The following is a 27383-nucleotide window of genomic DNA, read 5'->3' on the forward strand; positions in this document are numbered from 1 at the left end:
AGAGAGATATTAAGATATTTTAAATGTCATGTAAGATAGTCTTACATGTATATCCAGCAAAGTTACATGTCCTGGAGTATAATTAGCTTTGCTCTTTGCTGCAGACTTATTGCATAACTTGGTTTAAATTCCTGATCTTTAATAGATCAAGGTGAATAGTTTTTCAATATTAGTAAGCTTAATGAGTATAATATGAGAATAATTTACACAAATCAGATGACTCTAGTAGAAAAAGAGGTAAAATATACAATCAGATGTTCACATAAGAATAAAACAAATGGCTTATGACATTAAAATATGTTAAATCTAGCTTATAATAAAAATCAAGTCTAGGGCTGGGGAGATGGCTTGGTGCTAACCAATCACAAGGACTGAAGATCTGATCCTACCATCCAAGGACAACACTGTGTTTCCTACAAACACATTATGCTAACTATGTGGATTGTGATGACCTCTTTTGGCCTTAAGCTACATCCTCAAAAAGTCAAATATGCAATTATAATGAGTTAGTACTTCTTTTTGCCTGAAGATTAGAAATGCTGTAGTTTTTAATGGCCTTTTTGATCTATAATGACAAAGATATAAGAAAGAGCCACACCTTTGGACTGCTGGTATCCAAATGAAACAACACATATGTTTTATGACTCTATAATCATATTACTAAGAATTTACCTTATAGATAATAATTGTTCCAATGTGAGAAAAGATTGATTATAACATTGTTTTGAAAACAAAATAAACTTATCCAGCCTTGAAACAACTTAAGTGCTCACTTAATATACTGGACAAATAAGTGTGACACACATGTACAGGACCATATTGATAGAAACAGTGCAGTAGAATAAATGTTCCCCCAGAGAAAGATAGCTAAAATGTATTGTTAGAGATAGTTGTTTTTGTTTTGACCTAGGGTTTCCTGTGTAGCCTTGGCTGTTCTGGAACTAGTTTTGAGACTAGAGTGGCTTTAGACTCATAGAGATCAGACTGCCTCTGTCTCCTGAGTGCTGGGATTAAAGACATAAGGGCACAACCACCCAGCAAGGTACATTTTTTTGTAAAGCCTTTGTTCAAAAAGTCTCTCTGTGTTTCTTTTTAAATAAAAACAGACAATATCTGTTTATGTGGGGAACCCACATAAATTGTTCCTAGTCATGACTTCTAACAAGTCAGTTTTGGGAATGGGAAACAGGATATTTTTCTCCTCATACTTATTATTATGTTGTAATAATATTATTATATTATTATGTTATTATTGTTATGCTTATAGTTAATGTATCTCTGGAGAGACTCTGCCCGAGCCTTACCGATGGAGATGTGGATGCTTGCAGCTGACCATCAGACTGAGCACAGGGACCCCAATAGAGGAGTTAGGGAAAGGACTGAAGGAGCTGAAAAGGTTTGCAACCCCATAGGAAGAACAACAATATCAACTAACAGGATCCCCCAAAACTCTCAGCGACTAAACCACCAACCAGAGTACACATGGCGGGGGAGGAGGGAACCCATGGTTCTAGCTGCATATGTAGCAGAGGATGGCCTTATCTTGCATTAATGGGAGGGGAGTCCCTTGGTCCTGTGAAGGCTTGATGCCCCAGCATTGGGGAATGCTAGGGTGGTGAGATGGGAGTGGATGGGTGGGTGGGGGAGCACCCCCAAAGAAGCCTGGGGGAGGGGTGGGATAGGGGGTTTGTGGAGGTGAAACCAGGAAGGGGGTAACATTTGAACTGTAAATAAGATAACCAAAAAAAATAACCCTCAAAACTAAGCAGATGAATGTTCACAAAGATGCTAGTGACCATGAAGTCTGATAGCTGTACAAATCAGACAGTTAAGAAGACCTTGCATGAATTTGATACACATTCATTTTGTTTGAGCACACAAAGCATAATTTGTTCTAAACATTGGCTGTTGGTCTAAGATATGCCGAGTGACGGAGACATAGTATCTCTCTGGTGGTTGAAGAATAAAGCCTATTTGATGATAAGGGGATGCATTGGAGAGTCCCCCTTCATAATGTTTAACCCTGAGTTCCTCCCACAATTCTGAGATGGACAATGGAGCCAGCCGATAGTGGCTGTAAAGCTGCCTTGGAAAAGCTGAAAAGGATTTAGAGTTTGTGCTCTCCAACTTCAGAAAGTTTCAAGTCATCACTTCACTTTACTCAGAAAGGGAAAGTGAGTAGAGAAGGGAGAGATGGTCTGTCATTGGTACCACTTCCTTTTTCTTCTCTTAATCTAGTATTTGATATCCTTTGCTTAAGATGGCCCCTTCACTATATTTATTTATACTAAAATGGTATTTTATTTATTCTTTTTACTTTTCTTTTTTATTAATTATTTTATTTATTTACATTTCAAATGGTGTTTCACTTCCTGCTCCTCCCCATTCCCACCTCACCCCTATAGCATTTCCCTTCTCTGGGGCATCAAGCCTTTATAGCACCAAGTGCCTCCCCTCCCACTGATGCCAGATAAGGCAGTCCTCTGCTACATATGTAGCGGGTTGGGGGGCACAGACCAGCCCACGTGGCTGGAGAGTTCTAAGAGGTCCGGTTAGTTGGCTCTGTTGTTCTTTCTATGGGGTCCCCTTCAGTCCTTCCCTTAACTCTTTGAGAATCTCATACACTATTTTGTTTGATCTTGTTCATTCTCCTCCAACTCCCTAGGGACTCAACTTCATACTCTTCCTTCTCTTCTCTCTTTCCCACCTCGTTTCTGTGTCTTCTTTTTATAAAATAGACAAACAATTAAAAAAAACCCCAAACTCATTGAGTCCAGTTTATGAGTCAGACAATTCATGGGCATGTGGCCTACCCTGGATTTTGGTTGACTTGCCAGTTGTTACTCCACTGAAGCAAACAGCAAACTGACGTCAATCGTTTCTCAGCTATGGGTGGAACATTGAGCCCATCTCCTTTCTTCCATGCTGGGCTGCGACATGCTCTCATGTAGCCCCGGCTGTTTCCAAAATCGTTTGTAATGAAAACTACCCTTTGACGTTTGATAGCCATGCCTCCATCTCACATGCAACCCCACTCAGTGCTCTTTTTATTGTTCTCACTGTTTGGTGCATGTTGCCCCAAAATACAAGCCTCCAGAACTGCCCAAAGAAAGACTCCCCAAAGTCATATTCTGCCCATGAACGCACAGCCCCTTTTCAGTAATAAATGGGCGGCAACAATCCTTTGAGATCAAAGTGAGACAGGAAGCCTTCCTGCATGGACGCTCCCTCTAACCATGTTTTCTTCATTTTGCTGAGAACGTCACAGAGCTGACAGACTCCTCAGCACAGAGAACATTTTGTGAATTGGACTTACTTAATCTTGTTTTGGTTTATCAGCAGGAACCAGAATGCAAGGGGAAAAATATAATGATTCTGTAGAAGAAAAAAAATGCTGGAGGCAGTGGTCAAAAAAAAATATAGCTGGGTAAGCATCATGTCAGAAAGCCAGGAGATAAAAACAGGACACGGATAAAATAGGAGAGGCAACAGGAACTGTTGAGACCTGATAGATTTGTTTACTATGCATATGTCGAGATTCATCAAACTATACCCATCAAATATATAAAGGTTTTATATATTAATTTGGTCTCAGTTATGCTTCTAAATGTGCTAAAATATGGTATCCGGACACTGAACTGTTGGGTCAGAGAGGATAGAAGGGAGGTAGAGAGGGTTGAAGGAATAACATGGGAATGAAAGCAATAATAAAATGGGTGGTTGTTTAGATTAATAAAAAGACAAAAAAATTCGTTATTCTGACACTGGGAAATTTAGATTATGCAATTAACTGGGATAGTACTATTATTAGATGGGTAATACTGACTATATTTGACAGGCTCTAAAGTCATGAGAGGAGGTAACTCTTTAGTCATGTCTATGAAGGAGTTTCTAGACTGGATTAATGAAATGGGAAAAACGTACTCTAACTGTGGACAGCATCACTCCATTGCCAGAAATCCTGGGCTGAATATGAAGAGAAAACTTGCTAAGAGCCAGCATCTCCCCCTCTCTGCTTCTCGAGTGCAGACGTAATATGACTCAATCATGCACACGCTCCCATGATTTCCTGATCCTAAGAGACTGTGCCAAATTGAGAGCCAAAATAAAGACTTTCAGCCTTCAGTTGCTTTTTTTCCAGGTAGTTGATTACACTGATGAGAAAATTAGCAAATAAAACTACTTTGTATTGATGCAAATAATGTGGCTGTCATACACTGAAAATTACATAGTGCAAAATTCTTTTAAAGGCTTAATGTAATGATCAATTAGATAACTCCTCTGCTACAGAGCTACTTCCCCAGTCCAAAGTCATTCTCATGTTTTAAGACAATTTACAATATAGGTAAGATTATTAATTAGCCTCAAGTTAAAGAAAAGGGAACTGATGCTTAAATGAGGTAAATGACCTTTCCAAGGTCACCCATGTTGGATTCTTTTTTTTAAAAAAGATTTTATTTTTATCTAAGTGTACATGTGAGTGTGAGAAAGTGTGTGTGGGAGAGCAGGGGTTGTGCACATGCATAGAGTACCTACACAGACCAGAAGAGAGTGGCCCCAGAAGCTAGCATTGTAGGCAACTATGAGTTACCTGATGTGGATGCTGAAAACCAAATTCAGGTCCTATGCAAGAACTGTAAGAGCTTTTAACTGCTGACATATCTTATCAGCTCCTTAAATTGAATTTTTAACCACTATGTACAATGAGTACTTAATGTGCAAGCATGTATGCCCCTCCTCCATGTGTGCAGTGTATACAGCTTGTTCACATAGGTACATATGTATAGAAACCAGAGGTTGACTTTAGGTATCTTACTTGGTGGGCATTTCCCTAATTTTTGATACAGAGTATCTTATGGAACCAGTAGTTCATTGATTTGATGAGGATTTGATGAGGAAGGCTGGATGGTAAACTTTGGGAATTCACCTGTCTCTATGCCTCCATCCAGTGCTGGGGTTACAGATGTATGTCCCTATCCAGCTTTTACCTGAGTGTTGGAGATCTGAACTCAGGTCCTTATGCTAGCACAGGATATACTTTACTAATTGAGCCATCTCCCAGCGTCACCTGAGAAAATAGGTGCTCTTAACCAGCAGATGACATCAGCATGGCTAACTGGTCAGAGTAGGAGCCGCAGTACCAGCGGTCTAGTGATGGTTAGTACAAGCCAGGGACTATTCCATATCAATGTATCTGTATTTCCTTCCACTGTCGCTATGATTCTATGAAGTCGATTCAATCATTGTCTCTAGATACAGATGAAAAGACTGGGGGTCTAGTGAGATTAAGTGACTTGTCCAAGGAAACACATCTAGTAAGTGGCTGACTCCAAAGTGTAGAGTATCTGTAAATAGTAGGGGAGTTTTTCCAGTCTCTACTTTTTTATCTATCTCACTGAGTTAGCTAGATGGATTAGTCCCTTTCTGTCCTCTTTGTGTGTTCCAGTAAACTTTATGCCGGCCCTTAGTGTCCCTTTTCCATACTGTACAATCTTACCTTGAGACTAAGAGCCAGATAGAAACAGGAAAAAAAAAAAACCTAAACAGTGTCCTGTAGCTGATTTTCTATAACCTCAACACAAACACTTATCAGTGTTGGTGAGATTTAATCTCTGTAGCTCATCTGTGAGACCGATTTTAATTTGGAGCCATCTGCCACAGACAAATGAGTAATTATGGCAGAGCCCAGAGGGGCGGGCCACAGGGAAAAGGTTGGTTTAGCCTCTTTCTGAATGCCTGCAGTGACGCAAGTGACCAAGAAAGAACATTGCTTGGGTAGGCTGTTGATACAATGATCAGAAGCTCTACTTACACGTTGTTTAAATCTTTAAACTCTTTTGACAAGGGGAGAATGCCTTTGAGGTTACGAAGCTTCTTTAGTAGCAGAAGGCAGACAGTTGCCATCTAGGCCAGCCAGCCTGGGTTGGGGGAATTCTGTGAATTGGGCCAGTTCACTCTCCAACCCTCCCACATACTGAACTCAGGGTGCCTTGTGAGCACGGCCATGGACCATCTGGTCTTTTCACACACTATGATGAGGGCAAGCACATTGAAGGAGCAAGTCAGAAAATGATCATTACTGATGTCAGTGTAACATTGAAAGATTCCCCAAAGTCATTCACATATTTCAACCTTAATTTTTCCTTAAAACAGACCTCTGGATTAGGCAGCAGTTAGGCGCTGTTAGTGTCATTTTATAGATGATTTGACTAGCACTGTGAAACAGTGACTTCGACTCTACGTTTTGTCCTCTACACTGGTGCTATTCAAGTTGTGCTAACTCCTCAAAGGTAAAGGAAAAGCAAGGGTGAGAGTGAATCAATATGTTCTGGGTCCAACTTGCAGTTAGACCAAGGAAGGTCTCTTTACGTTGTTTCTCAGTGGGATTTTATGAATGGCTCTACTGCTAGAAACATTTGAAAGCCACTTACTTGGACCAGTATGTCTCACACAGTGTGAATTGTGCACCCCAAATGATATGCTCAAGTTGTACCAGCCTCGAGTATGACTTTATTTGGTAGAAGAGTCTTTGTAGATGCAATTTCAGAAAGACAGCATCATCCATTTAAGGAAGAAGGCAATTTGGATGGAAACAGAGGAAAGCAAAAAGAGAACATTTTGCATCTACAGAAGTAGAGACTGGAGTGATATAAATATAAGAAGCATGAAGGATTGTAGGCAACTTACAAATCTTAACAAATCCTCAAAAAAGGAATCAGTCTTACTATTACCTTCATTCCGTATTGCTTCCTACTCTGTAAAATAATACATTTATTTTGCCTTAAGACGTTCAGTTTGTGGTAATTTGTAATGACAGCCACAGAAAACAAATACAGAGGCATAAAGATCTCTTACTTAGCCACTGGTGGACATGAGATTGTTGAAGTGTTGGTTTAAGGCCTTAGCCCTAAGATTCCCGATCCTACAGGCATGCACTGAGCCTCAGGAACCTGCATTTTTGACACGTTTCCTACTTACAGTAGATGGTTCAGGATTGGTTTAGCGCATTCACCTAAATGTCAGGCTTTTCTCTGAATTAGAGTTGAATCAGCCTTCCCTACTGACAAGGAAGGCTCCTTTAAGGATGGGCAGAAGGTAGTGAGCTGAACAGGCAAGAGGTAGTCTGGCATCAGGACTTCTCTTGTCCCCAAGTTTTGAATTCCATGACTAACTCTAAGAGTATTTATCTGCAATCAATCAATCAATCAATCAATCAATCAATATTACAAAGCCATCAAGTTGCCAAACTTTACTCCTAAAGAAATAGTCTGCGGTAGGTAGAAAGTTGGTCAAAAGGGCCAGAATCTGGAGCCCCTCCCCCTTCTGCCTCCTCCTACTCCTCCTTCTGCTACTACTATTACTATTATGCTTTTTGGGTGTGAAACAGTTTACCTGATAAGATATTACTCTTTTTATTCTAAAATTTGGTTCCTATTGAAAATTCAGGTCTCCATGTGAATGCTAACTCTTGAAGCCAGTAATGATCATTTATGCTGGGCCTCTGACCTTTATTGTAAAGTAGTTTTAATATGACTGAGTAGCAGGAGGAGCATACGGAGAATGGGATAAATGAGGCACAGAAGGAATTTTGCTACCAGCCTGGACCTTAAGTCCCCTCCTACAGATATTGAAGATGACCCCAGTTTTGTCTTCTCAAGATTGATGGTGGTCAGCTGCGCCTCACTTTCTAGACCAATGAAGACCAGGTGGTGGTGGTGGTGGTGGTGGTGGTGGTGGTAGTGGTGGTGGTGGTGGTGGTGGTGGTGGTAGTGGAGGTGGTGGTGGAGGTGGTGGTGGTGGTGGTGGTGGTAGTAGTGGTGGTAGTAGTGGTGGTGGTGGTGGTGGTGATGGTGGTGGTGGTGGTGGTGGTAGTGGTGGTGGTGGTGGCTCTGTGGAAAAGATTTGCTCTTCAGAATGTGTATGGAAGAGGTGCCTTCCTGCAAATAGTCTGTCCAGCTGAACTCAAGGTCCTTTAGGGGTCCTGTGCTTGTTTACATTCCTAATTGTTCCCAAGTAAACAAATCTTGTTTTGCTCTCAAACGAAGATGGCGCTCTAGCACTGTGACAGTCTGTTATCACAGGTACTGACATATGACTTATCTTAGTGTCTGTCACAGCAACGGAAGACAATGAAATAGTAGAAACTCATAGTTGATCTTGGGGAAGAGAGTCTAAAGCCACCAAAAGGATGGGGATGAAGCTGAGAGCTCTGTGCGATTTAATATACATTGTTGTACAATAGTGGAGTATTGACAAAGGAGTGATTATAACGGTAGTGCCTGACAAAGGGTCCTAGCAAAAACAAGGCTTCTACAAGTATCCTTCTCCAGGTTGCATATGCCTGATTTTGTTTCTGTGAGCCAAGTTCTACTTCTGCCAAGGAGAGGTCATATCAACTGTCACTTTAGTGTAGGTAAAACATGGTACCTTCCTTCCTGACTAGCAGATCATCAGAATTTGCTAGAACATAGGGATAGATGAGAGAGATGGGAATCCATCAAACATGGACTTGCTCTATATTGGACTACCCAGCTAGGAAAATTGTGCTGTGCGCTCTTCTTCCAAATAGTTATAAGGGTAAATGTGATTGATTACACAGCCCCCAAAAGTCTTGTTCAGGGAAAATGTCTTTTGATTCTTTGGGAAGAAATACTTCACTCCTTCATATGTTCAGTAAATATTTATATATCATTCCATATTTTTGGGGCACTAATTCAGTAAGCATGGAAGGAACTAGGCATTAGGCTTATAGCATGCATTAAAGGAATTAGGTACTCCTACAAGTGAGGCTACCCACTAATGCAACGTGCCACGAGATTAGTTTCAAATAAAGGGACGAAGATTGATCCATTGTGGTATAGGAACTTAGAGGCTGGTAACTGAGAGGTCTTTGGAATCTACAAGGGTGCTTAGAGGGGAGAATGGAACACAGAACAATCACTTTTTTTTTTAAGGTTTCTTTTTTTTTTTTTTCGGAGCTGGGGACCGAACCCAGGGCCTTGCGTTTGCTAGGCAAGCACTCTACCGCTGAGCTAAATCCCCAACCCCAGAACAATCACTTTTGATGCGTTTGCTAAGATGGACTGAGTGAGAAACAAACCCAACTTCTTTGTTAAATCTCTTAAGCCTGCCACTAGGGGGCTCGTCTATTTTCTACTCATTTGATCCATCTCATCATTCCCGTGTTAGGATTCTATGGTTTCCAGGGAAGCTGTGTGGCCTAGTATATGGCTATTAAAATATTTTCCACTTAGAACTCCCCTTCACCCAAGAAATTCTAACTTAACCCAGGTATATAGGTATTTAAGAGAGGTTTACAAATATTAAAGATATGCTGATACTAAATCATGACTAAATTTAGCCTGAAAAAATTACTAGACCTACCTTATTAAAGATTAAACCAAAGTTGCATACTAATGAGATAAATGCCCTTATTTATGTTTATATAAGGAATTAAATCTTGGCTAAATACTTGATACCTCTTTTGATTATTTTTGCTATTTAATACTGTAGGATCATTTTTTTTTTCAGAGTTGAACAAGATTTTAGTTTTATAATCATCAGCACGGAGAATGCTGCTATATACAAAACCATATACTATGAAATAGCAGAGGTATGTTTATGGCTACTTAAGAAATTGCTGGACATTCTGTGCTAATCTCAAGCTCAAATGCACCAATTTATTTTTTTTATAAAAAACAACTCAGTGAACAACTTTTACAGATCAAACACTCTAACACAATCCAATCCAAAGGTATACTAATTTAATATTTAACATGCCGAGGAAGTACAATGAAAATATTAAGAGTCTTTGTCTTCCATAGTTTCACCATTATGTTTCTATAATCCCATAATTCTTGGTATGTAAAATAAAGACACTGTCATTAATCAGTCATTAGTCTCAAATCTGAGCTGAGAAGTGTCATTGATGTTGTGTACAGTACTAGCATGTGCATTGTAAAGGGCCCATACTGTGTCTTCAGAACCACAGCTGCAATGAGGTTCTGTGATAGACACATCATGAGCGAGCACTGCCCCAAACACCTGAGATCCTTTGCATGTTTGACTTTAAACCAGTTTTTGATTGTTGAACATTCAAACTTCTTTTACTGTTGCTAATCTTAAAAAGATTAGTTTTACTAATTTATTACATGTGTTTGTGTGTTTATGTGTCTTTGTGTGTATTCCTGTGAAGGAAGGTACCTGTGGAGATAAAAAAGGCATCAACTATCCTAGACCTGAGTGAGAGGCAGTTACAATACACCCAACTTTAGGTGCTGGAAACTGAACTCAGGTCCACACTGCAAGAGCAATACATGTTCCATCTCTCCAGCTTTTGTTGCGAAACGCTTAGTAACAGCCTCATTCAATTGTGTGAGCAGGGCCTAGTGATTAAAAAGAAGCTTAGGAGCTTGAATTCCAGCTCTGATATTTAATGTGATCTTAAACAATTGACTTAATAGTCCCTTTTCTCACTGGCAAACAGGGAATCCGTTATCGCTACTATTACCACTACTATTAAAATCATAATGTCTAGCAGATGAATGCCTGAATGATAGAATGAAGTACACTATGTTAAGATGCTTAGCTCAGCTCTGATTGCATATTGCTCATCCATAGAATAAGTATTTATCAAGTATGCTGTCCAGGTACTGTCCTAGGGCAGTGTGATATAGCAAGGACCAAGAGTGATGGGACCCTTCCTTTCTTGGAGATATGGAAAATGCCGATGAGGATGCGAATTCAGGCTCTAAGGTTGTTGATCTGCTCGTTTCAGACTTTGACTCTGTTCTCCAGTCTGTCAATTCCAGGACTTTGCGAGCTGTCAGCTCATTTCCATTGGTCTTGTCTTAAATGAATCAGTATGAAAAACAATAGATCTCCCTGAACTCCAGCTTTGGCCCTGTCTCCTAACACCTGAGGCTGACTGTTTGCACGGTTGCTGAAGAGTCTTCTTCTGTATTTGACCAGTTCCTATTCTATTTTCTTTACCATGGCTATAAGGAAGGCTAGGAGGATCTCATTAGAAGTTTATCAGCGAAGCCATGTTATCTTGGGTAGCCAGCCTCCAAAAAATGATGAGCACAACAAGCTTCTTTGCTTTATAAAGTACATCACCTCAAACATTTTCTCATTAACACCAGAGGAAAAACCAATATGAGAAGACATTGTGGTATTAAAAGCAGGGACAGGAGTAATAAGCTCATTATCCTAATGTACAAAGAAAAAGATAGCCTGACTTTTCAGGAAGGCTTCAGAGGCACAAAAAGAATTGATGCAGGGAGCCTAATGAGAAAATGTAACTGTTAGTGGAGGACAGTGATTCTCAGACTGGAACCTGTGACAGAATCCCCTCGAGGACCTGTTAAGGTACCATTTGTTGGGGGAACATCTGAGAGCTCATGACTCAGTCTGCTTGTAATGTGGGGTTCTAAGGCTTTGCATTTTGCATTAGTTCTCAGGAAGTGCTGCTGCTGTCAGTCTTGCAGGCACACTTTGACAACCCCTTATTTACATGACAAAGTGGGCAGTAGGAGGGGAAAGAAAGAAGAATGGGGAAACCAGGGTGCTTAGGGATTGAACATCAGGAAGAAGATTTGACTGAGAAATCAAAGGTGACTAAAATGCTATTAACTTTCAGCGACTTGAGAATATGAGACTCACAGACGTAAACTACCATATGCCTATGATTATGATCCAGTCACACACCACGTACTAGGAAAATATCCAAGGGTTTTATTTGTGTCTCTACTATGGTTCTCAAATTTAAAGTCCTCTTGTCTGTGGAAGAAAAGCTTCTCAAGAGAAAGCATTGGGCTGTGTTCGGTCTCTTTTCTAGAATGTAATGCTTGAGTAAAGGGAAAGTATGAAGATATAGTGGGGGTGGTAAAGGAAGTGGAAAGAGTTTCCATATTCTAGACATGAAGAACATGACTTTGCACTGTTAAGTATTGAATATGTATGAGTAATCAAGGAAGAAAAAAAAAAAGACAAAGCAAAGTAATAAAACAGCAGGGGCCACACAGGGCAGCTCCTGGGAGAGCTCAGGAGACAACTGATAACAGTTACTAAGATAGGGCTTCTTAATTTCAGATTGTTGAACCCTTGTCCTTTGGACTCCGACATGACATCCTGATTTCTAGCTATTTCCAGTCCAAGGGAATTCTCTTACCTGCTTCTCTCCACTTGGCTTCCTGTAGCTGAGCAGAAGTTCCACAGCTCCTACCACCTCCTTGCGGATGGCATAGAGTAATGCATCGCCCACATACACACTGTGGTTCAGCAGTAGCTCCATGATCTCTAAGTTCTCATTCTCAATGGCAATGAGTAGGGCGCTCCTGCCCAAAGGATCCATGCAGTTGATGTTGACATTGTAGTAGATCTCGGCCTCCTGCAGTGCCTGCTTCACGGTGGCATAGTCCCCCTTCTCCACAGCACTAAGGAAAGCTTTCTCCTCAGCAGACAGCTCAGTCTCAGCCCTCACGATTTGGAGGGGGATGCGGTCTCTGTATGGTGAGTAGTTGACCTTCTTGTAGTACAGCTGGGCCATGGTTCATAGCAATTTAGAAAACTAAGTGGAGAGAGAAAGAGAGAGACAGAGAGAGAGAGACAGAGAGAGAGAGAGAGAGAGAGAGAGAGAGAGAGAGAGAGAGAGAGAGAGAGAGAGAAGAGAGATTTAGTTACTTGAAGGTTTCAAATGGCCACTTATTAATCCTTTTCTAGTAGGATTTCAAAATCCCAAAATGTTTAAATGACATCAATAATGTCCCCTTGTTTGCCAAGAAGGAGAGTAGCAAAATCCCAAGTGTTGATCAGAAAGACTTGAGCTCAAGTCTAATACCAGCTCTGTGATCTTGGACAAGTTAGTCAAAACCTCTACCACTCTTAAGGTTATCCATATTAATAGTAGCAGTTCTCATCTAGACACTGCTTACCAAGTCCCGTGCTAAAGAGTAATTCCTACCCTGAAAAGCTACTCTGATAGTTAAAGGATCAAATCCCTTAAGATATAGTACATGTTAGATTGCCCTTTTCCTTCCACTGATGAAAATATTTATGGTACTACTTCTGAGCAGTGGTGCTAACTTCGTACTGATATAGAGCCAGTTTCTTTTGATCTCTGGCTCTGTGTATCTTTATGTAATCTGATTTTCAAGATTTCATTTGCCACTGTTCCAGATGCACATTTCAGACTGAAGTACTGTTTTAGGAGCTGAGAATACAATTCAGTTAGTAGAATGCTTCTCTACTTACCCCAAATCCCATGTTTGATCTCTAGCTCCACACACAATGGACATATATGGTCATGCACAGTCATAATCTCAGTACTCAGAAGGTAGAGGAAAGAGAATCAGAAGTTCAGGGTCATCCTTGGCCACAAAGTGGATTCACAGCTGGCATAGGATTTATGAGACCATGTGTTTTTTTTTAAAGACCAAAGGGGAGAAATGGAAATATATATGGCTTAGTGTATTAAGTCCAGCCCTGTTCCTTGCAGATGCCCATTGGAGAAGTACTGACTCCAACAGAATAAAGCTACCTGCAAATGATGAGCATGGACTCTCTTCCTAAACCTACCCCTAGTTGCTTTCTGTCAGGACTCCAAACTCTGAAGCTAACAGACTGGAGAATCAATTTGATTTAATTCTGGGAAACAAATGGTCTGTTTTGTTTGTGCCAGATCTAAGGTCACATCACACTTAATAGAACTGATTGTAAAGTGAAAACAAAATAGGTTTTCACTGAGCTCCTGCAATGTGTTTAAGTTTTCTCAGGATGACCAAGAAAACAAAAACACCCTTGCCTATGTATGACCATACAGAAGGCATCACAGGGTAGAACTCTTACGTTGCAATTTACAGGTCAAATTCACTCACATTCCTCATTGACACCTTGTAGTATCCCTGTGAGGTAGGAGTGAAGACCCTCTTCAGGGAAGAAATTAAGACTTTGATCTACTAGCTGATTGGTTGGCTGTTCTCTTCTGATACCACCCCCACCCCCCAGCTCTCCAGGCCACTCTGGAGTTAAGATGACCTCATTTTAAGACTTTTTGTTTCACTACTATCAGGGAAGGAAGTGTGATAAAGCTTGTGTCTCATCTCACGGATTAAGAGAAGGTGTGGAACCTGCACAGACATTTACCTCAGTTTTCCAGGTAATTACATGTCTACTTTGGCAGGGTGAGAAGCATATATCAATTATATGAATTCGCAATTCACATTCTTGAGATCTTTGGGGGAGTTAACATTCGAAGACGACTGTTAGCAGCTTTTGCCCAAATGATGGATTTTTTCTTTGTCCAGCAGTCAGGAGAACAGGGTGCTGTTTGATTCCCTAAAGAAACTCTGATGTCTTTTAATTGGACACATACTCAAGGAGTCACTAGGAGAGGGAAAATGCCTTAACTGCATCCCATCAGATTGGCTTGATTGCTGGTTGGTAGAAGAAGACACAGCTCACTGTGGACGACAGTGTCTCTAGGCATTTGGGCCAGGCTACAGAAATGAAGTAACTAAAGCCAGGCAGTGGTGGTGCACACCTTTAATCCTAGCACTTGTGAGGCAGAAGGAGGCAGAGATCTCTGTGAGTTCGAGACCAACCTGGTCTACAGAGTGAATTCTGGGACAACCAGGGCTACACAGAGAAATCCTGTCTTGAGAAAAGGAAAAAAACAAAACAAAACAAAACAAAAACAACAACAAAATGATAGCTGAGCACACTCTGGGGAAAATGCCAATAAGCAGCTTCTTTCATGGTTCCGGCTTCTGCATTTGCTTGAGTTCCTGCCCTGACTGATAGACAGTGTTGAGGGAGTGTAAAATAAATCTCTTCTTCCCCAAGTTCTTTTTAGTCATGGAGTTTATCACAGCAAGAGGAAGCACACTAAAGCAGTCAGTTTCAATGAACTTGCCAGAATCTGAAGGAAGTTGGCACTTAGATGAAGCACTTGCCCCTGTACAGCATGTGACCTTGATAATACTAACTTTAGACTGCCACTGTGTTGTCAACAGGAAGTGGGAGGGAAGAAGAGTGGAAGAGTGTGAGCCCCTGACGAGAGACTCAAGAGCTTTTGAACTTCTGTTATAATAACTTACTTAACGGAAATGCACTGAGTAATTCCACTGCACCCAACATTCTGGTAACCACTGTGGTGGTGGGGAAGATAGACGGCTGATTAGGCTCTGCTTTCACCTTTTTTTGTTTTTGGCTTACCCTACTGTCACATGTTAGACTTACTAATAAACCTGACTCTATCCCCTCCCCCCTTCTACTGTACATCTAAGTTATCCTATGAAATATGACTTCCTCATTCCATTTTGCTTATAGTCTATGATTTCTTACTGATGTGTGTGCTTGTGTGTGCTTGTGTGTGTGTGTGTGTGTGTGTGTGTGTGTGTTGTGTATGTATGGTAGCCCAAGATTAATAGCAGATGCCTCAGCCTCTGTGGCTGTTCTCTGCTATATTTTGACTAGCGTCTCCCTCCAGCAAATTCTTGTTTTTACTTCCCCAGTGCTCCGATTATACACATGGACTCTCATGCTCAACTTTTTTTTTTTTTTTTGGAAATCTGGGTATCAGGGGATCTAAGCTCAGGTTCTCATGCTTGTCTGGCAAGCACTTGACTTGCTAAGCCATCTCTTCAGCCCCTCCTCCTATTCTTTTAGCGAAATCTTTAGGAGGCTTGCAAGGTCTTGTCTCCTGTTTTCTTTCCTGACCTTAGCTTAAACTCCTTATTCTAGCCACAAATGTTTAACCCCTAGACAATTCCTTCAGTTCTTCTATGATGCCAAGATTTTCCGACTCCAAGACCTTTAACCATCTCTTTCCATCGTTTAGTTCTTGCATAAATATCACCCTCCGAGCTGACCTCACTAATGACCCTCTTTAAATTAGTCCCTTCACATTCTTGTCTTTATGGTCCTGTCTTCTTCTTCTTTAATGCTTACCAAAATTTCTACTTAATATTTACTTGTCTTGTTGGTTAATTGTTTTTTTCCAAATAGCCTTAAAGCTCAAGTACAACAATTGTACCAGGTCCTGTTTTTGGTGTCCACCCCCTGTTCAGTGTCTGACACAACTTGAATGCTAGACCCATGACTCATTTACAGTGAGTAAATGAGACAGCCATCCCCAATATTTCCTTATCTCTTTTCATCCCATCTTGAATTCTAGTCATATTGAGCCATCTTCCAACTTGTCTTTTTCTGACAAGTTCTCTGTATCTGGATACCACCCCATCCTTTCTGCTTAGCCAACTTCTCCTCATCTTTTAATATCTCCTCAATCAAAAGTCCTGTTTGGTGCTAAATATTTACCGAATGCTCGCAGGACTTCAGCCAGTCATCCTGTTCTCCATTGGCACTTTGACTACATTTCTTCAGTGACTGCATAATTTTTGTCCTCCTATGACTAGGGTAGCGGAAACTAAATCTTCATATTCCCAGCATTCACACAGGTTTAGGACATGGCAGGTAGCAGTTCTGGGCATTTAAGAACTAAAACCAATTGGGTGTTAGTAGTATTAAATACTAAGTAGGTGGTACTAATTTGATGCTTTGTGATCTCAGAAAGGGCTCAGCAAGGACTGGAGGCCTCAGAAAAGGTTTTGGGGAACAAATTTTGAGCTAATCTTCAGAGGACCAGTTAAAGACACAAATGTGAGGGCCATTCTGCTCCACAGAGGAAAGACTTTTAAGTGGGGAGACTGATCATGGCTTGGCTGAGAGATTGTTGGGGGAGGGGCAGGGAAGGTTATTTTTTTTCAAGCTACAGCAAGATACAAGAATTAGAGGTGTCGTTCATAACCTTAGACTTCCCAATCTCAAACAGTTTCCACCTGCCTCTTCAGAGGCCATGATAGGCTGTGAGTCTCTTCTTACTGTGTTGGGCTTAGCATTGTAAGGGACATCTATGACCATCTTACCCAAGTACCACCATAGGGGAGACGGAATCTACATGCATCCCAGGGAAAACTAAAAAAGATTATGCCAGGAGATGGGGCAATAAAGATATAAAAATAATTGTTCTAGTTTTAAGTAGTTAATGTTTTCTGGGCACCGTGCCAGGTACTGGGGCTGTCCTGTTACTCTGACTGCTTCTAACAGTAGTGGATGCAGCAAGCAGCATCATTCATTACATTCTCACTATGTGCCAGATGCTAGATACATGGGTTAGAATCATAAAAGGAGATGACGCTACATTCACGATAATAGGAGGCTTAAAGCACACACAATTGGCTGATATATGGGCAAACCATAGTGTACCTTCAAATTTTGTCTCTTATAGTCAAACCAATCTGCTGTGTTTCATTTGCAGTATGCTGTGTTAGGAGAGTCCTCATAGAATCCTTATGTTGAAAAACTTCCTTCCAGAGTTTTGCTTGAGATTATGATGTTACAGAGCTGTTCTTTTGCATGAAGTCACTACAGCTCCAAAGGAGCTGCTGGAAGCAATAATAAATCATAGAGCTAAGATCCAGTAGTAGCTTTACATGAAACCACCATTAGGGGTGTTATTATCTTGTAAATAAAGAATTTATTTGGGGCCAGAGAGATGGCTCAGTGATTAAGAGCACTGACTGCTCTTCCAGAGGTCCTGAGTTCAAATCCCAGCAAACACATGGTGGCTCACAACCATTTGTAATGAGATCTGATGCCGTCTTCTGGTGTGTCTGAAGATAGCTACAGTGTACTCATATACATAAAACAAATAAATATTTATAAAACGAATGTATTTGACTAGAAGGACAGGGAAGATGTAATAAAGGGAAAAAGGAGAGGCCTTGTGTCCAACCTTGGGAATCTTCTTTAAGTATATAGAGCCATGCCTAGGTCTACACTGTGCTGAAAATGAAACAAAGTTCTCTTTCCTGTGCTATCTGTTGGTACACAGGCTTTTGTAGAGGTTTAATGACTTGCTACATTCTCTGACTCTTCTAGAACCTACCACTGGAGCCCCTTGACCCTCACGGCTTTGACCTCAGTTATGGAGGAGACCGAATCTCCTCTTCGCATGCTTGCTACTAGTCTTACTTCACCATCAACCAGGGAATAAGGAAGTGATAGAGGGCGTGACTAGGATCTCTTGAGGATCTGTTATCAGAAAGATTCCTTCCCATTGCTCTTTACCTTTAGACTTGCCAGATTGCACTTCAGTAACTTAGGGCAACTTCTGCGGTCTGTTCTTAAGTACAGAAAACAAAACCAGCCTGTATTTCATTCCATCTGCTGGTAAACCCCATTACCACGTGGAGTCCCCCAAGCACAAAAGATTAAGAATTCTCTAACAAGCTGCCTCAGAGGGCTTAGCATGTTCCCTCTTTCCTTTGATACTGTTTAGAGGAGTTTGTTTAATGGTTATCTGTAACATTTGTGGGATTAAATCATGTGATTTAAGGAGCTAAATCGATGTACTGGGCAGAAGGCCAGAGTATAAACTTGACTTGCCAAATCCCAGCTCAGATCTCTGCCTAGCACAGGTGTGTGTGTGTGTGTGTGTGTGTGTGTGTGTGTGTGTGTGTGTGTGTGTGTAGACAATAGTCTGGCTTCCTACCTAACTAAAAATTTAGCATCATCGAAGGAATCTGGTCTCTGTACACCACTTAGGCTGTGTGCCAGATGGATTGGGGCATTATTATTGGAACTCAGTGACCTCTCACCATTACCCATGCTAAGTGTCCAATAGTAAGTGCCTTCACTGACATGCTGATGCAAAGACATGTAACCTGATTAAAAAAAATTTGACATTTAAAGTATGGATACTTGACAATTAATGAAGTTTCCTATATGTCAAACACCATGATATCTATATTGTGCAAATTTCATGGACAAAGCCCTTTTGTGAAGTAGTCAGAAGAAGGTTGTGGGGTGTTGAGTGTCAGAGCATTTTGGCATTTTCCCAACTACTGTTTTGCTCAATTCCTAGCTTTATTTGGTTTATTTGTTCTTGGATTTTTGAGACAGGAACTTCCTATGCAGCCCAGGTTGGCCTTTAACTCATTGTTCTGCCTTAGTCTCTAGAATGCTGGAGTTATAGATAGGGGTAACCACTCTCAGGAACAATAGTCTTTCACTGTGAAGTTCATAGGACGACTCTTCTGCAAAATATTCTACGGGCCTTCTATAATACGTGCCAGCCAAATGAAAAGGTTCCCGCGACAGTATCCTTTTTAATGACTGTGGTTATGAGCCCCTGTACTGATAGGAAACTAATTTCTTTCTCTTTTATCACCTGTATGGTGCCAATTTTGCGCACATGCTTTCCTATGTTCAGCTGAAATCGCATGCCTGCATCTTTCAGTCCCCAGCATTTGCTCCCTCTAGAGCAATGTCCAAAAGGCCATTTCTTTCTTCTATAGATTATCTTGAAATATTTGATGTTAGTTATGTTTTTCTCTGTTCAATTATTTCCTTATGTGGGATTAACATTCTGTTTCTTAATGTTATTGTAGTAACAAATCATTTTTTTAAATTAGATTTGAGGTCCACTCCATGGGATGGAATTTATCTCTGACCCAGCTAGAGTGGATAAAACTTGGGGCTACATAGGTCATGCGCCTTAGTGGAAAACCCAGCACTGTTATTCTGCTAAACGAACATGGCAATAAACCACTCTTATTGACATATTCATACCAATAGATCAGAGCATCTCTGTCTCCTCATCGAAGAAACTTCATTTTTTTATTGGATATTTTTTATTTACATTTCAAATGTTATTCCCTTTCCTGGTTTCCCATCCACAAACCCCCTATCCCACCCCTTCCCTTTCTTCTATGAGGATGTTCCCCCACTCATCCACTCACCTCTTCCCACCTCCCCGCCCTGACATTCCCCTACAGTTGGGGGATCCAGCCTTGGCAGGACCAAGGGCTTTGGAGAAAATTTTTTTGTATTGACCATATATTGTTTATTTACTACTTAAACGCTTAGCTCTTTCTTTCCAAATACAAATACAATATGAATAATAACTTTATATATTCTGTTTATGTTACTATTCTTAGAAGCTGATACATAGTAAATCCTCAATTAAAATGCATAGAAATATTACATAACCTAGTGGTAGGGATAGAGATGGGGAAATACTTTGTTGGCAGAATCTTGCTTTTGGTTATATAAATACCCCCACTATAAAGCCATGCCCTTATAAAAGAAGTAAGTACTTCACCATAGACAGAGTCTTAGTTATTTGTTCCTTTGGAGCAGGACAAAGTTATATTTGGGAAATTGATGTAATTCTGGCCAATGAGATGTGCTGGAGGACTTATTTCCTTGAGTTGTCATTTGCATGTGATACCAAAGACTTCAATGGCCATGGTGTGAAGAAAGCCAATTGCTAAGTGGTGCAGCAAGCTTGGTAAATAGGCCATAAATTAGGCACTTATGATGTCTTTGGGTCATTGAACTAGCTCTCCTGAGTCTCTCTCAAGTTCTGTACTTTTAGGGATTGAGGATAATAGCTCCCTTTTGCTAATCCACTTTTATGCAATTTGCTAAAAGAACTGAAAAAAAAAAACCTCAAATGATAGCATTTTCTCAAATATAAATTACCAAAATTAAAACTCTGAAAGAAAATTTGAACAATAGTTGTATTAAAATAGTCTGAAATATCTACCTATTAAAAGCCACTCAGTTCAAATGATTTTATAGCTGTATAAAGAACTTAAAAATACACCTAGCTTTCTTAATATTAAGAATATTTTTAAAAAAGAATATTTCAGATTACAAAATGAATGAGCACTCTCAAATTATTTCTCTAGAGCTAGACCATCTTAATATCTATACCTAATAAAAATAATCTAAATCTAATTAAAACTAATTAATCTAAATAAAAACTATATATATGAACTTTTATCATGTTAAGACCCCCCTATGAACTATCAGTGAAATATTAACAATTAGCACTTATTTACTTAAAGTATCTAAGTAAAATTATAAAGGAAGTAAAATAATTGCATACAAAATGTATAGCTCCAAATTAATAATAAATCTAGTAATTTGTGAAATATTAAACTGATAGGCATTAAAATTCAAGAAAAATGCAAAGATTGTACTATAAGTACTGCTGTTCAACTTTTAAATTCTGAGTAATGAGAAGCACATGAAACTATTATGAATATCTGGACAGAAGCAAAAATTATATTTATATACAAATGTATACTTATAAAACTTACAAAAATATGTTATAAATACAAGAAATTTTGATGAGGTGACAAAATTTATCACTGTCCTTTAGAAATTTACATGAAAACATCTGGTTCATCATTGAAACATCATGTAAGGATTCTTAGTAATAAACTTAACAAAAAAGGAATACTACTTATGTAACAAAGTTATTGGTAAGTATAAAACAAGGCCTAAGGGAATAGGAAAACATTTTAATGACTAGACAGATGTTATCTACAAAGTGCACTTTCCCATATTAGGATATAGATTTTTTTCTTTTTCTTTTTTTCTTTTTTCTTTTTTTCGGAGCTGGGGACTGAACCCAGGGCCTTGTGCTCGCTAGGCAAGCGCTCTACCGCTGAGCTAAATCCCCAACCCCAGGATATAGATTTTAAAAGGAATCAATACCTACGTTTTATACAGAACTGGGCCAATATATTTAAATGGAATGATATGTTTATAAAAATTATGTGAAAACTTTGAGCAAAGTGAAAAAGAGATACCATCAAAAGTGTCACAATAAGCAATTCCGTCACTACACTAAGCACCAATCATCCTAAAAGAAGGTATCACTATCAACTTTCCCAGACCTACTTCCATCTATACATATGCATATACATATACTCATTTACATATACATATACATACATATACACATACACATACACATACACATTCACATACACACATACACACATACATATACATATACATATACATATACATATACATATACATATACATATACATATACATATACATATACATATACATATACATATACATACACATATACATATGTCCCAGCATATACATTGGCCTAGTCTGTTAAATTCTTTAGAACCTTGCTTGCTAACACCATTCTCAGACTCTTATGTTTAGCTCTGGTCTTGCAGTTTGTGCACTAGTTCAGCCATGAGTGCCCCAGATTCCCACCCACCTGCACCATGCCCACATTCCCAGAAGGCCCAGTTTGAGTCGATTGTGCAGCCAGCCCAGTCTGGCGACCGACTTGGATTTCTTCCTGCCTTCACACTTCACACATTTTCTAGGCCTATCTCAGGAAGCACAGATAGCTCAAGGCCCAGGCAGACCTAGCAAGAAGTTACATTTGCATGTTACCTTGGTTACTGCTGAGTCAGAATCAAGCCCTTTCCTTCCAGTCAAAAATCAACACAGTAGTTGAAAGATTGACCTACCAATATTTGATGGCTAAAATGAATCAATACAGTCTATACATCCAAGAAGCACTGAAAACTACTAACTAACTTATAAGGTAATCACTAAGAAAATAACTTAAGCCAGGCATGGTGGTGCACATATGGCCTCAGAACATGGGTGGCAGAGGCAGCCAGATATCAGTGATTTGAGGCCAGCCTGGTCTACAGATCGAGTTCCAAGACAATGAGAGCTACAGAGTGAGATCCTGACTCTAAATAAATAAATAAGAAAGAAAAACAAGACATAGAGAGACAAAGAGATGGAGATGGAGCCAGAGAGGACAGAGATACAGAAAAAGAAAGGGAGACAGACAGACAGACAGGAAGATTGAGGGAGGGAGACAATAAGGAAAAAGTACCCAGAAAAAGAAATGAGAAAAGCAGGCTGTGACGAATTGGAGAACAAAGAATATGTAAAATAGAGAATAAGTACTTGATTGAGCTGTAGAGATCCAGCAGTTACAGCTTGAAGAACTTGAGCAAGGGAAATGGAAGCTAAGTTTTGGAACCTTAGGAGAGGAAATGCAGTCAGCACATGGAGGGCAGCACTGGGAACTACAGAGACAGCAGTATATTGGTCAAAGGGTCTCATATTGGCTGTACATCAGAGTCACTGAAAGAGTTTAAAAGTACCATGCCTGGGTCACCCCACTCCCACAGTGACATTTAAAAACAAAGACACTCAAAGGAATATACTATGCCTGTGGGATGGGCCACCATCATTATACACAGGACCCAGTGTTGTTACTTGTAGTCATCACAGAGAACAGAAAGTGATTAGAACTGGAGAGAAATTTTCCATAGAGAGGCTTAGATCTCTGCTGTTAAGTATAGTAGCCACAAACCACATATGGATATTTAAACTTAAATGAAAGAATTCACTGCCTCAGTTGTACCAGTCACATTTTAGACACTTGAATAATCACACGTAGCTCAGGATACTATACTGGATACTGAAGGTCTAGAACATTTGTATGCCTGTTGGCCTCAATGCCTCTTTCACCTTTGCAGTGTCTACAGTGAAGAAGACTTCCAATTCTAGGAAGAAGACACAGTATATATGATCCTTTGATTTGTAGAATGCATTTTTCTGGCTTTGGATGTGTATCCAGTGCTCTTATTCATGTAAGAAATTTCTTCTACTTGCAGATGTCCTGGGATATTTAGTCAGACCATTAGCAGATGGATTAAATCAATAAATACATTTCACTTTCACTGGAGTGAAAACGAGTATTTGAGTGTGTGTGTGTGTGTGTGTGTGTGTGTGTGTGTGTGTGAGTGTGTATGTATGAGTGTGTGTGTGTGAGTGTGTGTGTGTGTGTGTGTGTGTGTGTGTGTGTGTGAGTGTGTGTGTATTCTCCCTCAAGTCACCCAGCTGCACAGGGGACTTTAAATCTGTTGCTCAAATCTCATTATCGCCATGTCTGCAGGATGCTCTTTGAAGCAGTTAAGACAAAGACAACAAAATGACACTGAGTGTGGCAAGTAGAAGGCAGTGTAATTGGCTGAAAGTCTTGAATCTGGTAATTAGTCTGAGAGTTGCTTTTATCCTTGATTGTGTAGGTCATGACAAATCAGTGTCTGTCTTCTTTCGCTTACCCCTTAACTTTGAAATCCGAAGTGACAATGTTTACACAGGAGTTTATTAGCAAAGTCTTTTTAAATGGGGCAGAGGGTCTTCTTAAAAAATTATAGTAACAATCAGAAAATATGGACAAAAGATATATTGGAGTTCTTTTTTGCAACTTCTCTATGTCCAGGGAATGATTTTGAAAATAAAAATTAGAAAAATTTGTGTATATGTGCAAATTATGAACACTTTCTCATAACAATGAGACAATTTAAAATAACCCGTCACTTACTTTTCCCTATGTGCAGTGTTAATGTGGTCATTCTTTTTTAATTGGTTAATTATTTTATTTATTTATATCCACCCAAATTCACGCTCTTCCTAGGTTTTCTTTTTTCCTTATGTTTTGTTTTTGACTGAGTTTCATTTCACTAAGTAGCCCTGTCTGCCCTGGCAGTCACTATGTAAGACCAGGTTAGCCTTGAACTCACAGGAACTTGCCAGCTTCAGCCTCCAGAGAGGTGTGAGCAACCAGATCTTTGCATAAATTCACAATTAGTCTCCCAGTATAGCTTCTCCAGTAGTCAAATTAAAAGAGACATTTTTAAAAGCTCTCATTTCATACCCATACATTTTCTAGAATTGGTTTCATTTATCAACAGTAGCTTCTAAGGGGAAAGAAAACACTAGAAGTCCCAGGAAACATAAGTTGACCTTGTTTTGCTGTGGTTGTTTTCATGTTCAGTGTGAATGATAGTTCAAAGTTCTTTTTCAGATGTTCTAAGACTCCATGTGTACTTAACAAATGGACTCTTGGACACGAATGAAATACATTTAAGACTTCAACATATGTCACATTGATCTTGTAAAGGTAAAACATTTGAAGCCTTCAGCTGATGGCCTATCATTCCTCATAGGCACAGTCAATCATCTCTGTTTCAGATTCAGACATTACTATATAGTCAAGCATAGCCTGAACTCCTGATGTTGCTCCCAATGGCTGAGCATCCACATCTGTACATGCCAGCCAATATTTCCATGTCTAAAAACAAACAAACAAACAAACAAACAAACAAAAACACCATAAAGGAGGTCAATGCTTTGAGCATAGCTGGCACTAAATAAAATCCTAAATGCTAAGATTAAGTTAAGTTGTTGAGGGTGGTGGTTAGGAAACTAAATAGAAGACTAGAACCTGAGTTGCATCTTTAAGGATGGTAGGATTTAAAATAGGCCCCTATAGGAACTGGAAGAATATTCGTTATATCAGAAGTCCAGGATGGGAATTCATATTGTCTTGGGTAGGATTATGTTTGGAAAGAAAGGAAATAATATAGGAATAGGTAAGTTATATCTAGCTACATATTGAAAAATATTGAAAATCTAGTTAAGAAGCTAGGCATTGGGAACCCCTCTAAAGTTCTTACAGAAAAAAAAAATGATCAAAAAGAGATGTATAAGGTGATTCAAATGGCCATGGCAATGGAGGACTAAATCTTGACAGAATGGAAATTATGCTACAAATAAAGGAAAAAAGAAGAGAATTTTAGAGTTCTTTCAAATGACTTGATAACAGACTGGAGGACACAAGACACAGGGAGACGCGCAGGATAATACCCAAGTCTGTGCTTAAAACATGGGGGCTATGTTTCTGAGAATCTAAGAAAGGCCATGCACTAGGCTGATTACCAGATCCCTAATATTGCCAGGGTAAATGGAGGTTCTTCTGTTGAAGAGATTCTGTTTCTTCCTGGCTTCCCTTATTACTTTAAAGATGCTTATTTCGTCCTTTTGGTCTTCATTTGGCAATGGATCTTTACATTGAACTTTGGTTTCTCTGTCCCAGAGGATTCTGCCAAGTAATGATCTTAAATGTTTAAATGCATGCAGACAGTTCTGCTGAGCAGTCCCTTATAAATGCAATCACCGTCTGCACGTCTGTTTTGTAACTCTCTTGCTTTGCATATTGGGCTCACTAAAACCAGGTCACTCTAGCTCTCACTCAAAGAATTGTAGTTTTTTTACAGGGTTATGTTTCCCACAAAATTGTTTAATTCTTTCCTTCCTTGCCTGGTCCAACATGCAACAATTGAATTTGGGATGTCACAACGGTATAGCTTCAAAACAAAAGAGAAAATTGTGTCATGGTGACGTAGATGGAAAGATTAGTGTATACTGCTATGTGCCAAATAGTGCAAATGAAAAATACATTGTAGAAATGATTCTAGTTCCAGCTCTCCTCTCGCAGGATTAATTCACATAGGACTTGTGTGTCCATTGCCTTTCATATCATTTGAAGAAGGTAAGGACACTTGCTAAGATCAATGGCAGGCCTAAAGTCAACCACTTATTACTATAATAAATGTTTTAAAGCATTAGTGACATTTATAGTGCTTAGAAGCCTCTGAGTTATATAAAGTACATAGTGAGGGCACAATTGTCAGTCATTTATATACCTGATACGAAATGGCAAACAGGATAATTCAGGCCAAAAACAATGACGTTTGAAGCCCAACCTATCAGTGTGTGCCTTTCTCGATGAAATATATAGTAAATTATTGAGGTAGTCCCTTTTTTCCTGTACCAAGTTCAGTCCAATATCACGAGTCACTTGCAAAGGTAGAACAGGGCTAGCCTCAAAGAAGGGGTTGCTCTGATGTTCTGTGGTTTGTGACTACAGCCTCCTCAGTGCTGACTTCCTGAAAGAGCAGGCATTTTGCTCAGAGCCATCTTAATGGGTCATTGTAATCTTTGATTTGCATGATAAGGGGAAGCAGTCAAGGCCGTTCTTTTGATAGAGTCTAAGGATTGCTTTCTTAGAAGGGATATTTTCCTCCATTGTCCCTTTCAAGAGTGAAGATAATGCCTATTATTCCTATGATTAATGTAACCTAAGTCGCTGTCATCCACAAAGAACTTCAGTATTTCGCACGTGAGGATGGCAGATCACTTGTTAATCAGAATGCTCCCTCAAGACCCCGTATAAGTACTGCAGTGAGCTTATTCCATTTTTTTAAGCTTTTCATCTTGTTCTTCAATATGTACTCAACCGTATATAAACAGAAGACAGTAACATGTATAATAGTCTGCTTGTGAAGTGTTTTATGCTTTGGCTCCTCCTCTGCCTCTCATGATCGATTTCTAGTTACATAGCCAGTCTGTACCCTGTTCTCTTCGTTAAATGCTGATGTAAACTGTTCTTTTTGGCTGCAAGTTTTGGCTTCTTCTCAGTTTTTTTTTTTCTCTCACAGATGATCTCACGTTACAGTCGCCTTGTCTTGCTTCTCCAGTCCTCTCTCTCAGCACTTTCCTTGTGGGGGAGTGGCTTTGGGAGGAGAGAGATGAGAGAATATATGCTATGCTTTGATCTGACTATAGGAAAATTTTATGGGCACTTTTAAAATACAAGCACAAGTATGAAACCATGA

The 27383-nt window shown here is 39.7% G+C and overlaps 1 protein-coding gene across 4 annotated transcripts in view; it reads right to left on the reverse strand.

Annotated features, from left to right (window-relative positions):
* Trpc5 (transient receptor potential cation channel, subfamily C, member 5) overlaps window positions 1-27383 on the reverse strand; it is a 284811-nt gene that overhangs the window by 127520 nt on the left and 129908 nt on the right. For all 4 annotated transcript variants that reach the window (NM_080898.3, XM_063279766.1, XM_063279765.1 and 1 more), the window contains one exon: window positions 12173-12571. In NM_080898.3, coding sequence (NP_543174.1) covers window positions 12173-12550 — 378 coding nt within the window. In that variant the 5' untranslated portion in view covers window positions 12551-12571. The remainder of the gene's footprint in view (window positions 1-12172; window positions 12572-27383) is intronic.

The sequence above is a fragment of the Rattus norvegicus genome, chromosome X (genome assembly GCF_036323735.1).
Source record: "Rattus norvegicus strain BN/NHsdMcwi chromosome X, GRCr8, whole genome shotgun sequence".
NCBI lineage: Eukaryota > Metazoa > Chordata > Mammalia > Rodentia > Muridae > Rattus > Rattus norvegicus.